This window comes from Dromiciops gliroides, chromosome 4 (assembly GCF_019393635.1).
Source record: "Dromiciops gliroides isolate mDroGli1 chromosome 4, mDroGli1.pri, whole genome shotgun sequence".
Lineage (NCBI taxonomy): Eukaryota > Metazoa > Chordata > Mammalia > Microbiotheria > Microbiotheriidae > Dromiciops > Dromiciops gliroides.
The window spans coordinates 450585872-450600428 of NC_057864.1; the positions used below are offsets into that span (position 1 = coordinate 450585872).

The 14557-nt window shown below is 42.4% G+C and overlaps 1 protein-coding gene across 1 annotated transcript in view; it reads right to left on the bottom strand.

Moving 5' to 3' along the window:
• Positions 1-2555: 2555 nt before the first annotated feature.
• Positions 2556-14557, bottom strand: part of RNF115 (ring finger protein 115) — a 52279-nt gene continuing 40277 nt past the window's right edge. Inside the window, exons 4-9 of the mRNA XM_044004632.1 lie at positions 12344-12555; positions 9157-9228; positions 8685-8757; positions 7778-7871; positions 5600-5715; positions 2556-3825 (exon numbers count right to left, since the gene is read on the bottom strand). Of these exons, the coding sequence (XP_043860567.1) occupies positions 3688-3825; positions 5600-5715; positions 7778-7871; positions 8685-8757; positions 9157-9228; positions 12344-12555 (705 nt within the window). The 3' untranslated portion in view covers positions 2556-3687. The remainder of the gene's footprint in view (positions 3826-5599; positions 5716-7777; positions 7872-8684; positions 8758-9156; positions 9229-12343; positions 12556-14557) is intronic.

Genomic DNA, 14557 nt, shown 5'->3' on the forward strand with positions numbered 1-14557 from the left:
ATACCCACCACCTTTCTTCCAATGTTTTTTTTAAAAAAAGTTTAAATAGAGTGCACAAAAATACATGGATACAAATTAAGATTTCACCTTGTTATATAATTTAATTAAAAAGTAAGCCTTTTTGAAAAGAAGAGGAAAGAAGAAATCAGTATGTACTCCACCCCCCACAATCCTTCTTCCTATTCCAGTCATCCCTTATGACATTTTTCAACAAGGATAGCAAGCTAGGACAGCCATTCAACCAACAGTCATTTCCTTCTATGTCTGCTCTGTTTTCAGTTAGTACATAAAGTTAAGAGTTATACTTCATCCTTTAATGTAAAAGTGTGCTGGGAACAGGGGTTTGGGTAATATATGACAAAAGTCAAACAAATGTCAATCTGGGTCCCTTGGGGCTTCTCAGTCCTCTGAATTACCTGCTCTGAGCGTGCATGATATTTTCATACTTGTTATGGCTTTTTAGTTATCAGGGCCCTTAAGGGAAATCCCAATCCCAAGTGTCACCATTTCTTAATTATCCATCCCCCCTCTTCCTGCCCCACCCCCAAACTTAACTGAGGAATTTGAATAATATTTTACCTGTTTGGCAAGTGCTGAAACAATCTGGGCAAGTAGAAAATAAAATATAGGTGGCTCCAAAAGCAAGGAAAATAACACCGCTCCAGCTAGAACCACCACCACACTAGGGGCCCAAAAGTCACCACAGGATTCATATTCATCCTGAGTCCAATTATTGCCTTAAAGACTGCAGCTAGACAAGAAGAGAAGCTATTCTATGTAACATCCAGCTACCATTCTGCCTACTATCCAAAGCACACTTCATTCTATGAAGTCTTCTCTGATTACATATAGAGAATGAATTCCTACCCTCTTAGACCCAAACTTTAAAAGACCTTTAGTGAAGATCTGGAAAGAGAGAAGAAGAAAAATCACGTGGAAGACATTAATCTATACTTGTCTATTCTTAGGAGCTGAGTCAGGATCTATGTTCTACCCAGAACTATAGAAATAATGGTCACTCAGTATAGAGAGTAATGGCAACCCTGCTGATTATTAGAGATTGGGGTCACATTTCTGAGACATAAACATACAACCTCTTAACCTTAGAGAAGCTATTACAAGCAGTATCAACACTCCCGACTTCCATATACCCTGTAAATTTGTTTTTTATTGTTGTTGTTGTTTTTTAGTGAGGAAATTGGGGTTAAGTGACTTGCCCAGGGTCACACAGCTAGTGTTATGTCTCTGAGGCCGGATTTGAACTCAGGTACTCCTGACTCCAGGGCCGGTGCTCTATCCACTGCGCCACTTAGCTGCTTCATAAATTTGTTTTTAGGCAACTATATGTCCAAAAGGAAAGAAATTTTCCCCTTGGTGAATCTTAGCTACATAGCTTCTTGCCCTCTGATTACAGGCCCAAAGTACATAAGGAATATCTAAGGATAAGATACTCCGGGAAATAACTCCTTAATCCCCAGAATCAGAAAAACCAGATACTCTAGTGAATTATAAAAGGGTAGTACCTCTATTTCTCAGGGGCCACAGCATGGGTTAAACGATGAAAGTTAAGGAGCAGTGGTGTTATTCCATAGATCATCACTGCCCAGTGTCTGCCTACGGAGCACATTATTCATTCCTCAATCCGTTTAACTGTAGAACTGAAGCGTACATTTCTCAGGAGAACAATTTGTAGCACAACTAAAGCTGGAGGACTCTAAGAAATACCTAATTTTTCTTCATGTCCTCAATCCACTCTTAGCAGGTAAAATGGAGATTTTTATGTAGCTCTGCCTACTGCTGTTGGTGGTATTTGCAATTAAAATAATCTGCACCTTTTACAAAGTCACTTGTATCTTTTCTACATCTCCAAATAATTTCAGTACAAATGCCGCCTGCCCTGTTATATCCAGACATTTATTTACTGAACAAAATCATCTGGCTTGGAAGACATGACAGACCAGAGATTTTGTCAGACAATTGAAAACCAGCATTGGACCCCAAAACTTTAGAGAATGCAGTACTAGCGGACTCTGAAGCAGTCACAACACCACCTCTACCTCCTGCCACAAAATTCCAACCAATCAGAACTAACCCGTGGGCTCCAAGGTGTGCAGGTTTTATGCCAAAAACCTTCTTGGCCCAAGCTGAATGACACCCAACTAGTCCTGCCTTTTATCAGTGGCCCCTCTTCTGGTTGCTTTCACTTGTGCAGGAATAGCTCTATGCCAAAAAGATCCTAAAAACAGAGCTATGGCACATGATGTCCACTAAAAAAGAAAAAAAGAAAAGAAAAAGGGAAGGAGGGGGACCAGTAAGACAAGAAATTATTACAGATTCTCTTCCTAAGGTATTTGTTTTTTCAAATGGTTCTCCCTTGGGTTTGCCTTCAACGGCTCTACCCCTAAAAATCAAACCAGTGAGCAGTTGTGACCTCCATGAGTGATGCTGGTGTCAACTCCTCCCAGTACCCAATCCCTCCCCAGCCCCAGCATGGCCTCATGGGCCATCACCACAGCCCCACTAGTCCCACGTGACACTTTGAAGCTCCAACAACATTCTTGACCTTCTTCATTTATTCAACTTTTAAAAAATGAACGCTCCACAAAGCTGTGTACATGTGTATAGGGATTTTTTGTAGGTTAACAGTAGGACCTTAAATCAGATACCTCCTTCAGTTGAACACTCTTGGGCCTGGCATGAATGGTATGACTCCAACAGCAGCAAGAACCAGGCAGAACAGCAAAGGTTTACAAATGAAATATGTTTTTTAAAAAAAGTTTAAAAAGAGACAACATAAAAACTGAAATTCCTGAAGAATTACCAAGTACCAACAAACCAGACACTCAAACAGTTTATGAAATATCCCATTCATTTCCCAAAGAGATTTCTTCAGGAGGTCCCCAGGACAACAGGCAGGAAGCAAGGAACCTACTATGAGTCGAGGGCAATTACAGACCTCAAATCTAAGAGTCACAGTCCTCCATCTCTTTAGCTTTCATCCTGCTTTAACACTTTCCCAACAAGGGCACAGGGCAGAGTCCCAGGCAGATTACAAGAATATGCCATCTTGTCTTCTCAAGGGGAACTGTCTCCTCCTGAAGTATCATTTTAAAAAGAAAAATGAGCAAAACCAAAGAGACAGACTAATAAGACACTTTCTCTTTCCCACTTTAACTGTCCTTCAGTTTGCTCTTGGAGGCTCAAGTCAAAGCTCTGACTTCATGGCTAATCCAGCCAGGAGGAGCCACTTTAATCCAGTTAAGACAAATACTTTATGCCAAAAGGACCGTGAAGTTTTGGTTCCACTGCATTTACTTTAAAATACACTGATGGGGGAAATGGAGGCTGGGGGAGAAAGCAGAACCTCCATTACAAGGCAGCATGACAGAGAGCAGAACCCTAACTAGACCTTTAAGGAATTTATTTCATTCTGAAAGAAACACATAATTAAGTTTCACAAGTATAAAATCAAGTCATCACTCTGAATTCAGGAACAAGAGAGGCATTCAGCTGTAGATACAATTCCATCTGTAAATGCTAACTTTAAATTTGGAGAGGGACAGCACTCATTGCATTAATATTATGGGTTGGGATTTCTGGTGAGGTTCCTATATCCACATACTATTTTTTATACAATTTACATTTGTAGTAAGTCTACCACAGCCCCATCTCAATGGGTCTTGAGCTTCAGAAAGTCCATGGGTCATGTAGCTGGCTGTCATAGCCACTGCTATAGCCGCTGCTTGAAGAGGCCTCACTGTTTGGTGTTTGCCGAGTTGAGTCCTCACCATTTAAGCTCTTCCTGCAAACAGGACACGTGTCATGCTGAAATAGACACCAGAGAAAAAGTGAGCAGCCGGATTTGAAAAAAAAGAAAATAAATGGGTAGAAAAAGCCAAGATATGATTCAAAGAAAACATAACTAAAAGCTGGGGGAATGGGGCAGCTAGGTGGCGCAGTGGATAGAGCACCGGCCCTGGAGTCAGGAGTACCTGAATTCAAATCCGGCATCAGACACTTAACACTTACTAGCTGTGTGACCCTGGGCAAGTCACTTAACCCCAATTGCCTCACTAAAAAAAAAAAAAAAAAAAAAAAAAAGCTGGGGGAGTATATGAGTATACAGAACAAAGTTTCTCAAAGTACAGATCGAGGACCCCTGGGATCTACCCCAAGAGCTTGTTGGGGGTCTCCAAGGTCAAAGCTATTTTCAAAATAATACTGAGATGTTATTGCCTGTTAAAATACTTCTTCCTGGGGGCAGCTAGGTGGTACAGTAGATAAAGCACCAGCCCTGGATTCAGGAGGACCTGAGTTCAAATCTGACCTCAGACAGGACACCAGCTGTGTGACCTTGGGCAAGTCACCTAACCCTCAATGCCCCACCAAAAAATAAAAAACATAAAATAAAATACAACTTTTTTTTTTGTGGTGGCAAAAAGCTAAGGGAATGCCTATCAACTGGAGATAGGCTAAACAAATTAAAGAGTGCTTTCAGAAATGATTAAAAGATTTTCTTTTTTGAGGTTTTTCTCCCTTTTGTTCTGATTCTTCCCTCACAACATGACTAACCTATATCAGATTGTTTTCTGTCTTGGAGACAGGGGAGGACAGAGAGGAAGGGAGAAAAATCTGGAACTCAAAATGTTATAAAAACAAATGTTGAAAACTATATTTACATGTAACCGGAAAATAAAATACTTTTATGATTAAAAAAAATGATGAAAAGAATGATTTCAAGGAAACCTGCAGAGACTTGTGTGAAATGATACAGTGAACTGAGCAGAACAACAACTTATACAATAACAAAGCGCTGTAAAATTATATTACTCTGAAGGACTTAAGAACTCTGATCAATGCAATCAGGATTCCAGAGGACCAATGATGTCGCCTGCTACTCTCCTCTGCCAGAGAAGGGATGGCTCCAGGGTACAGAACGTGATGCGGATTTTGGAATATGGCCAATGTGGAAATTTGTTTTGATTGACTATACATATTTATCACATATTTGTTAGTGGTGAAGGGTTGGGAGGGAGAAAACAATTTTTTTTTTGTTGGTTTTTTTTTTTGTTTGTTTGTTTTCGGGGCAATGGGGGTTAAGTGACTTGCCCAGGGTCACATAGCTAGTAAGTGTCAAGTGTCTGAGGCCGGATTTGAACTCAGGTACTCCTGAATCCAGGGCCAGTGCTTTATCCACTGTGCCACCTAGCTGCCCCAACTATTAATTTTTGTTCATTGAAAAAAGTTCATTTCAAAAACTCATCTGCTGTGAGGCCCTGACAAATACCTGAGCTTAAACTTCAGGGAGACCTGAAACCGCTGCACTAGAAACCAGCTCCCATCATGACTGGCACCAAAGAGAACTAACACAAAATGATGGCAGGAGGAAAAAAGACCGCAAATACCTGCTGCAACCCATTGTGCCTGTGACAGATGGACAGCCACCAAGCACGTAATCATTTTCTAAAAATCACCAAGGTTTTACTCAGGTCTGGGAGGCTAAAATTGTATTTGGTGTCTCCCCGGCCCCCCCATCGGACATTCTCCTTAATGGCATTCACATGCTATACTAAAGCTCAGTGGTGGGAACTAAACTCACCAGTTCCAACCATGGCACAATACAGCTGCTGTGAAAGAAGTGGTTGCAAGGTAACTGCCGGACTTGCTCTCCGACTGTGTAGTCTTCTTTGCACACTGGACACTCTAAACCCGTATCTGCAGAGGGAGAATACATGTCATGAAATAGGAAGGTACTAGAATTGGCCCATGTTCTCAGCACTAGCACAGAAAGGAAAAGTGGGAGCAGAGAGTGGGTGGTGGACAGAGCTGCTGTGAGTTTTAACCCAAAATGGAGGAAGGGAGGAAAGAATAACAGTAGAATGGGATCTTCTCCAACATAAGCTTGGATCTCAATTAATTAGGCCTGGATTCCCAATCACAGATTAAACAAATCTAGTTTAAATTATGTTTTTTACCAAAAAGAAAAACTAGGGAAACCTCTGAGGCTATGTGCTCCCATCCAGCAAAGAGCAGTGTTCTCCGGATCAAAAGGAAGGGATTCACTCTCAGCACATTTAAGGAGCCCTGCTCAATGTCTCCAGTGACTGCTGGTTTTTTCCAACCATGGCCATTCTCGCCTGCCAGAATGGCTGACCCAAAGTCCGCAGGCACAAGGTGCAGGATGAGAGCCTGACCACAAGAGGGCAGTGTGGAACCGCAATGCAGGCTCCCTTTGGGTCGGCTCTGCAGGCACAGATGAAGAACCAAGGGAAGGACAGGTTGGGATGGCAGGCTCCTTTTTGAGTGTCTTCTAGCTACAGTTCAAAGCCAGGAGGCTCAGCCTCCCTCCCACCCAAGAAGGCAGCTGTGCGCAGGTAGCAGTGGCAATCCAAAAAGCAGAAACCCTCCCTAAAGGAAGTGGCTGTCATGTCCCCAAGAGCAGAACTCCCCAGAAAGCACTGCCCTCATCTCTACAATGGTCGAATGTAGACCTCCACATACATTCATTACCTGGGAGAATTAAAGAATATGGGGTCTCATGTTCCCTCTTCCTTCAATATCCTCACTACTAAGATCCCAGTCCTAGCATCTCTCCCTCTCTCCTTCAACTCCCCTGCCCCTCCTCTCTTCCCCCCACATCTGGATCACTCAGCCTCCTACTGCCCCTCTCTGACACCAATCACCTCCCTATTTCTATTAAATGGGACACCTGGACCTTTTATAAACTCTTCCCTCTCACACTTAACTTGACATCCTGTTAACATACCTATTGCTTCTTTCTTTAAAATGTGTCTACCATGCGCCACCTCTTTATTCCCACTGCCACTGTCCTTCCAGATAACTAACTCTTCCCCCTTAATTCTTCCCATCCAGGTATCAAAACTTTCTTCCTAAAAGGCAGATTTCACCTTGTCTGGTTCAAGAATTGGCAATGACTCCAGCCTACCTTAGTAATTACTCACAAGCTGTCCGGCCGGGCTATCAAGGCCTTCCACAATCTACTTATTCAAATGTATTTCTACTTCCCAGTACACATCCCCTGTCCAGCTCCTTCACACTTCTCCACTCACCCATCACACTCTTTTTCACTTGTGACTTTCTTCATGTTAGCTCCCTTGCCTCCTCTCAAACTTGGAGATTTAGCTCAAGCTTCATCCCCTCCTTTAAGTCTTTTCCAACTATTCCAATACATCCCCATCTCCAGAAAATTCCCCCATCTTTGCAGTCCTGATGCATGTGGGTTGGACTACATGGTACTGATTATCTATATGTTTGTTTATATTTTTCTTTCTTTTTTTTTGGTGGGACAATGGGAATTAAGTGACTTGCCCAGGGTCATACAGCTAGTAAAAGTGTCAAGTGTCTGAGGCCAGATTTGAACTTAGGTCCTCCTGAATCCAGGGTCAGTGCTTTATCCACTGCGCCATCTAGCTGCCCCCTATATATTTATTGTTACTAAATTGTTTCACATGATTTCGAACTAGATTACAAATTTCTTCATGGAAGGTACCACCTCTTATGCTTGTCTGGGTTCCCCCAGATAAGTGCTATCACAGTGCTAAGCACATAGTAGGTGCTCAACACACAATCAGCACACTGAAAGGAAAAGCCATTCTCTATATCTCTCCCTACCTAGGACCAACATAAACATACAGGACTGGTGAGGAACTTTGGGAATATCAGCCTAGTCAAATGGAGCCTAAAGATTCTAATACAGAGAGGTTAAAATCCTGAACAGCAAAATGAAAAGATGATAACAGGTAAGAAATCAACCCACCAACTTGTTCCTGAGTTACTGTCACTGTTGGAAGAGATGTGATCTTTTCTTTATCAGCTGGGGGAGGCCCAGTGTTTTCCAACTGTCCTAAGAGCTGCAAAAGAAAAATGAGGACGACTTAACACTTAAATAGAAAGTAGCTAATATGGCACAAGGTGGATGGTGGTGGGGACATATAATCTGTTTTGACCTCTAGAGGACTTCTAGAAATGTGGGCTTTCCCCCCTCAATGCTCCAGAGACACTTAGGTTTTTCTTCCAGAGTATCAGGCCAGGCTGATATTATCACATCAGAGTTAATGTAAGGGGGTTGTCATTGCTCAGTTGAGCCACAACTGGGCCAAAATTTGGCCACATGACCACTTTAAAAGGGGAGAAAGGGACATCATCTTGATGATGCTATAAACAAAATCACAGGCTGGTTTCACAGTAACAACTACCGATTGGCAAACCTCATTTACCAGTAATTGGAATAGAAGCTGGTAGTGATGGAAAAAGAGAAATAGGACAAGAGTACCCAACTTTGGCAATCTACAAAGTCAATGACTAAATTCATCTACATATACACAAAACACACACACACACACACACACACACACACACACACACACACACACACACACACACACACACACACCCCTCTTTTGCTACTAGAGAACTCCCCTCTCACTGGGGTTTAAATATCATCTTCCAGGAAATCACTTAAACCCCAGAAGAACATGGACATCACTTTCCAGACAAAATGGCACACCTATTTTTTGTCAAATGGAAACTCAGCCTCGGGCACCAGCAAGAGTTGTGAATGGTGGTGACTGAAGGGACCAACACAGAAGTCATGCTAAGAAGAGGGGGGGAAGCCAGGGACCCAGGGAACACAAACAGACATCCTCACAAAGGCAGCTCCTCACCTGGGTGACAATGGCATCAAGCCCCGCCTGACCCCAGGCATAGTCCCCGGGGTTGGAGTGCAGCATCCCACTCCTGCAGATGGGATGAGACAAAGAGCATTAGGAGGGGTCACCTAGCCAAGCTCCAGGAACAACTGGCAAAGGGAGCCCATTTTGGGAAGTCACTGCTCCTCAAAAACCAGTTGGAAAGGAATTTCTCAAATTGTTTAAATGAAATCAGATTGGTGGAAATGGTTTTCATCTCTAAGGACTGGCTCTCTACACTGAATTGAGCACAAAAAAGGCAATTCACCATATGTGAAAGACACCCAAGCAAAACCCCAAAACCAAAACAAACCCCACCCACCTACCTGCCAGCCCAATCTAGACGCACATGTGGAGCTTCTCTCTTCACCCAGAGAGAGGCTCAGAGGCACAGCATGGAAAATGGCAGCATTGAACATAACAAAGCAAGAGGTAGGTAGTCACTTACCATGAAAAAGGGTGGGGGGAGCCAGGAATTGCTGAATTTGCAAAGAATCCTGCAAAGATCTGTTGTATTATTCTGTTAGAAAAGAGGGGTTGGGGGAGAGAAGCACACACAGTCAAATAAAGCAATAAATAACCCTCTTCTATAACTCAATGTAACAGAAACAATGATTGGGAGGACTTGTTGGGTTCACTCCTAAAAACAGCTTTCCACTGAAACCATTACTTAAACAGTAGCAAAAAAGACATAGTATTGCACTCAAAATTTGTCTGGAAATCTTCTGCATTGTTGTAGTGCTTGGCTTCCTATAGAATTGATCCAAAGCAAGATCTTAAGCCATTATAGTCACTGCAGAGAAAGTGTCAAGCTCTAGGAGGCTGGCCAAAATCCAGCTTGGTCATCCTTGAGTGATCACCCAAGGATGACCCTTGGAGCTTCAATTGATTTGCTACTTCCTAGGCAACACTGCTGAAAGTAGCTGAAGTCTCAGACCAAAGACCTGGCCTCTCTTCACTCTGACCACAGGGGGAACACAATTATTGCCTGTGTAATCCATTAATAAAGGTTTATAAGTCACCTGGAAGATTACAGGTTTCTTTTGGTTTCAGAGATCCCCAGTTATTCTCACTCCCTGAAATAATGAAGTCTTCTAGATTTTCTTACCAAGTCATTATAATGTTGTAAGTATTATATTATAGCCACTCCGCTTTGCCTGGTAGGATAAGCTAATCATGTGAAATCTCATCACCATGCTGACTGACTCAGTTTTTGAGCACCTTCTCAACTCCCTCAACTACCTTCTCCCAGGGGATTAGAGGGTTTAGGGGTGGAGCACTCTACTTTTCCCAAAGCCTACCTTTTAGAGGGCAGGACCTGGGCTTTCAGATCACTGTACTTTCCAAGTCTAAACTCCACAGAACAGATGCCCTGAGGCAGGCCCCCTGGTGTCCTCCCCACCCCTCTTCCAAGTTACCTTTAGTTTGCAGTCTCCCCACCCCACCCCGAACTGGACTGCAAGCTCCCAGAGGGTAGGGACAGTCTCCATTTTCTTTACATAGTAGGTGCTTAATTATGTTTATTGAACCGAATAGACCGTGTGATGACGTGTTTAGTATCTCCATTAACATTTCAATCATATGGGGCAGCAAGGTGGCCCAGTGGATAGAGCACTGGCCCTGGATTCAGGAGGACCTGAGTTCAAATCTAGCCTCAGACCCTTGACACTTGCTAGCTGGGTGACCCTGGGCAAGTCACTTAACCCAACTGCCTCACAAAAAAAAAAAAATTCAATCATAAGAACAAAATTAGATTAACCATGTTTTCAAGTTCAGTTTTCAGGGAGGTTGGAGGCTCCCCGGAGGGCAGGAAGCCTCTTGTTTTTGTCTTGGTCTCCTCAATGCTTAGCACTGGGCCTGGCTGACAATAAATTCTTGATAAGTGCTTGTTGATTAAATGATGCATATGTTGAGGCAGAGGTGGTGACAAGGGGCTTAGGATGTGTCAAGGAATCAAGGGGCTATTAAAGTTTAAACCGGCCAACTAGATATCAGGAAAGTCAGTTAGGCAGTCACTACCTGAGCTAGGAGACAGAGATAACTCCAGAGGTCAGGACTATTGTTCCAAAAAAAGAAAATCCCCCACTCTCAGGAATCTTTCCCCACCCCACCTATCCTCCATAAAAGTTTTGGCCTTTCTTCTGTTCTTGGAGGAGAAAGATGTCTCTTAGCCAATTTCCCTCTCAGTCACTTTCTCTAGCACCCAAATACAAGACCATTTTAATTCTAATTGTACTGTTGGAGAGTGCAATTCTTTACAGAGGATAAGGACCCCCCCCCACCCATTTTCCCGTGAATCAAGTTCATAAACTGGAAGGGATCAGAGTTAGGAAAGGGCTTTATTCTGACAGTTGTTTTCTGCCGAAGAGTGCACCTACATGTCAGAAGTTATGGACCAAGGCTGGACAGAATACAAAGCTTACATCATCAAGCAAGGTCAGAAAGACAGTAATAATGGCTGGCATTTAGGAAGCACTGAGAACTGCAAAATGTTCTACACAAATCATTACGTTGGACAATGGGGGAAAGCACTCATTGTTAGTGCATGTATAAATGAAAACACTATAGTCCTGAGAAAGCATAAACACTGCTCCTCTAATGATGACTTTAAATCCAACTCTGCAACGTGTTTCAGGAGCACAAGATTCTGCTCCTCCACTCCGACATGCCAGAATGGAATGGAAGTACAACACTGGGTTTTCTAAAACCATGCCAGGGGAGGGCAGGTCTGTGCAGTCCCACAACACACTGGAAAGTCTTCCAGTATTAGGTATATCTGTCATTCAAATTTAAGATATGCCCAGGTTCTCTTGGTTGTAACAAAGAAGTGGAAATAGCAAAACAAATTATACAAGTATGAATATACCAATCACGATTGTGAATTTGACTTTCTGAATTCAACCACTGTGCCCTAAGAAATGACAAAAAGTTGAGTTCAGAGAGACCTGGGAAGACTTATATGAACTGATTCAGAGTAAATAGAACTAAGAATATCTTGTACCATGACAACAACATTGTAAAGACAAAACAGCTTTGGAAAAAGCATGAGAACATTGATCAACCATGATTTCAAAGGAATAATAATAATCTATGCTAACCACTCCTGAAAGAGGTGATGGACTCAAGAGGCAGATTTTGACGAACATTTTAAAAAGTGGACAATGTGGGGAATTGTTTTGCTTAAACTTTTGTTTTTAATTTAGGGGAATGCCTGGACACCACTGAAACCCAATTTGCCTTTGTTTTACTTAGGCTTCGTTGATGAAGAATCAAAGGAGATACTGTTTGTAAAGCATTGAGCTCGGTGCCAGGCACAGAGGAGATATTTATGAAATGCTCAGCCGTCAGTGGGCCCAGATGATGCTCAGATGAAAGGGCACAAGGTGATGGGGCACCAACCTCATTGCACTAAAGCCTGTGCTGACACAGGCTTCTGCCAGGTCTCTAAGCTCTACTTTTATGCTATGCTGATGAGAACCCAAGGCAATGGCCATGAAGACAGCACTCCCTTCTTAAGGAATGAAGGTTATGCTTCTCTGGAAGTTGTCTCTTACCAAGCTGAGAATCTAAGATTGGTGAGCTCCAGAAAAAAAAGGTTGTTTTTTTTCCAAATGTTTTTTAAGCTCAAAACTTACCCTTCAATTGCTGGAGACCGGTCAGGTCGAGAACTCCCCCGGGATCGATATCTCCTGGTCATTGGCAGTCTGGGTGGCCTGCTGGGTCCCCAAAGATCTGCATGAGTTTGATGACCCCGTTCATTGTCTCTAATGTCTTGATCCAGTGAACTGCTACTCAGAAATGGTCTAAAGTCTGGGAAAAACATTGTGTGGTCCAAATGGTCCCAGAGCTGGTAAAAGTCAGAGACAGAGAACAAAGAATGAGATGAAAAACAAACTCAAATTTGATTAGCAGCTATATAAAGGACTATAGGTTCTTCCCAATTTTATGTAAAAGCAGTGTGTCTTCAAAAGTAGATTTCATACATATGAAAACCACTAACTAAAGTTTATTCAAGAGCCAAGAGCATAGTTGCACAGATTTCTTTTCTAACATAGTTCACATTCACGTGCCTCTTATTCCTTGAATTTAATATGAGCTAGAGGTGATAACAGACTATGGTTATGTCTTCACCTAGCCACTGAAAATTAACCCTCTTCTGGTATGTGTGAAAAAAAGGTATCAGCTGTTAGATTCTATTCTATTACAAGAGCCCAAAATTTTCTTCTTCCTCCTCCCCCCAATACTGAAGGAATTTCCCATAGTAAAGTTTCTGTTTCTAAATGTCTTCAGTAAAAGGTTTTTTAAAAAATATATATGCATAAAGAGGAAGGGCATTACATAATTAATCATAATTGGAAGAAAAATCAACCTGAAAATTACCTAAATTCTAGATGGTTTACAAACATTTTTTAGGTTCTTAAAAAACTCCATTTAGAACTATTTAATCTTAATCACACCAATTTGTTACTTCCATGGTAATTTTATATGCAAAACAAAGGAGTTTATTACATACACACACACAGACACAAACACATGCATACACACACACTCACATTCATGAGTGCAATGTGGAACCAGCCCTAGACTCTTAAAGGCTACACTGGCAGAGAGCAGAGGAGGAGTTATGATAGATTCTACCCAGCTAGACAAGACTGAAGAAAGGGCCCCAGGATAGATTGTATTTCTGTCGTCTGAGGACAAGCCCAGCTAAGTCTGCTGAAGTTCATCATCAGGCTGGCAACAAGATGATGAATTTTGTGGCCAGAGCAGTTCTGGAAGGCCATCTAACAGTTCCAGAAGGATTAAAATCTGTGATGTAGGAAACATTCACACTGATGATGTAAGAATTTGTAAGAAACAGAACCTGGGGGAGGAGGAGGGTGGTGAGGAGACAGACAGACCCTATGTGAAATAAATAGCCTCTTTTTACTTCTCATGAACACCCACCAAACCCTAATCTATTCAGCACAGCCCACTCTGCCCCACCTCCAGGGTCTGAATCCTAAAACATGTCTACTTCAGTCTCTAGTTTCCTCCCTTCAGAAAGCATCCCCTAGCTCAGGAAGTCTTCATTTCTCTTGTCATTGGGCTAATCTGGTGATGCCTATGGACCCTTTCTCAGAATGATGTCTTTAAATAATTGAAAGAAATACTTAATTTCAGTAGAGGTTAGTGAAAATAAAAATGTCATCTTTTTTCCCACATCCAAGTTCACAGAACCCCTGAAATATATCCATGAACCATGAGGGTTGGTGGACCCAGGTTAAGAACCCCCTCTCTACTTCTAAATTGCTGTCTGTTCAACTGTGTACAATGCTCTCTGACCAGGTGGATCATAGCATACCAGCACTATCCATGGGTTTTGGGGGGCTTTTTTGGGCAAACATACTGGAGTGGTTTGCTACTTCCCTCTCCGGTGGATTAAAGCAGACAGAGGTTAAATAACTTGCCCAAGGACACACAACTAGTGTCTGAGGCCAGATTTTAACTCTGGTCTTCCTGACTCTAGGCCCAGAGCTCTATCCACTAAGTATTTCAGACAACCAACCCTAAGCCAGTCTGAGAACCCTTCTCCAGAATCATTTGGGAGACAGTTTCAACTTCAGATGAACTATATAAGGTAAGTTGGACCAGTTTCATTTTGTTCTCAATAACTCACTCCTGATGATGTCAAGGATCACACTGGATTTTGGTCTGGAAAAGGATCTAGAACTTTAAGTCTCACTGTGGATCTTCAGTGAATCCAACTTGTTCTCAAGAAGAATCAGTATCCCTTGAACAGCCCAGTCTGTGGTGTCTGGTCTCATTCCACATTCAATTCAACTGTGAAAAGACTAATTAATCCCTTC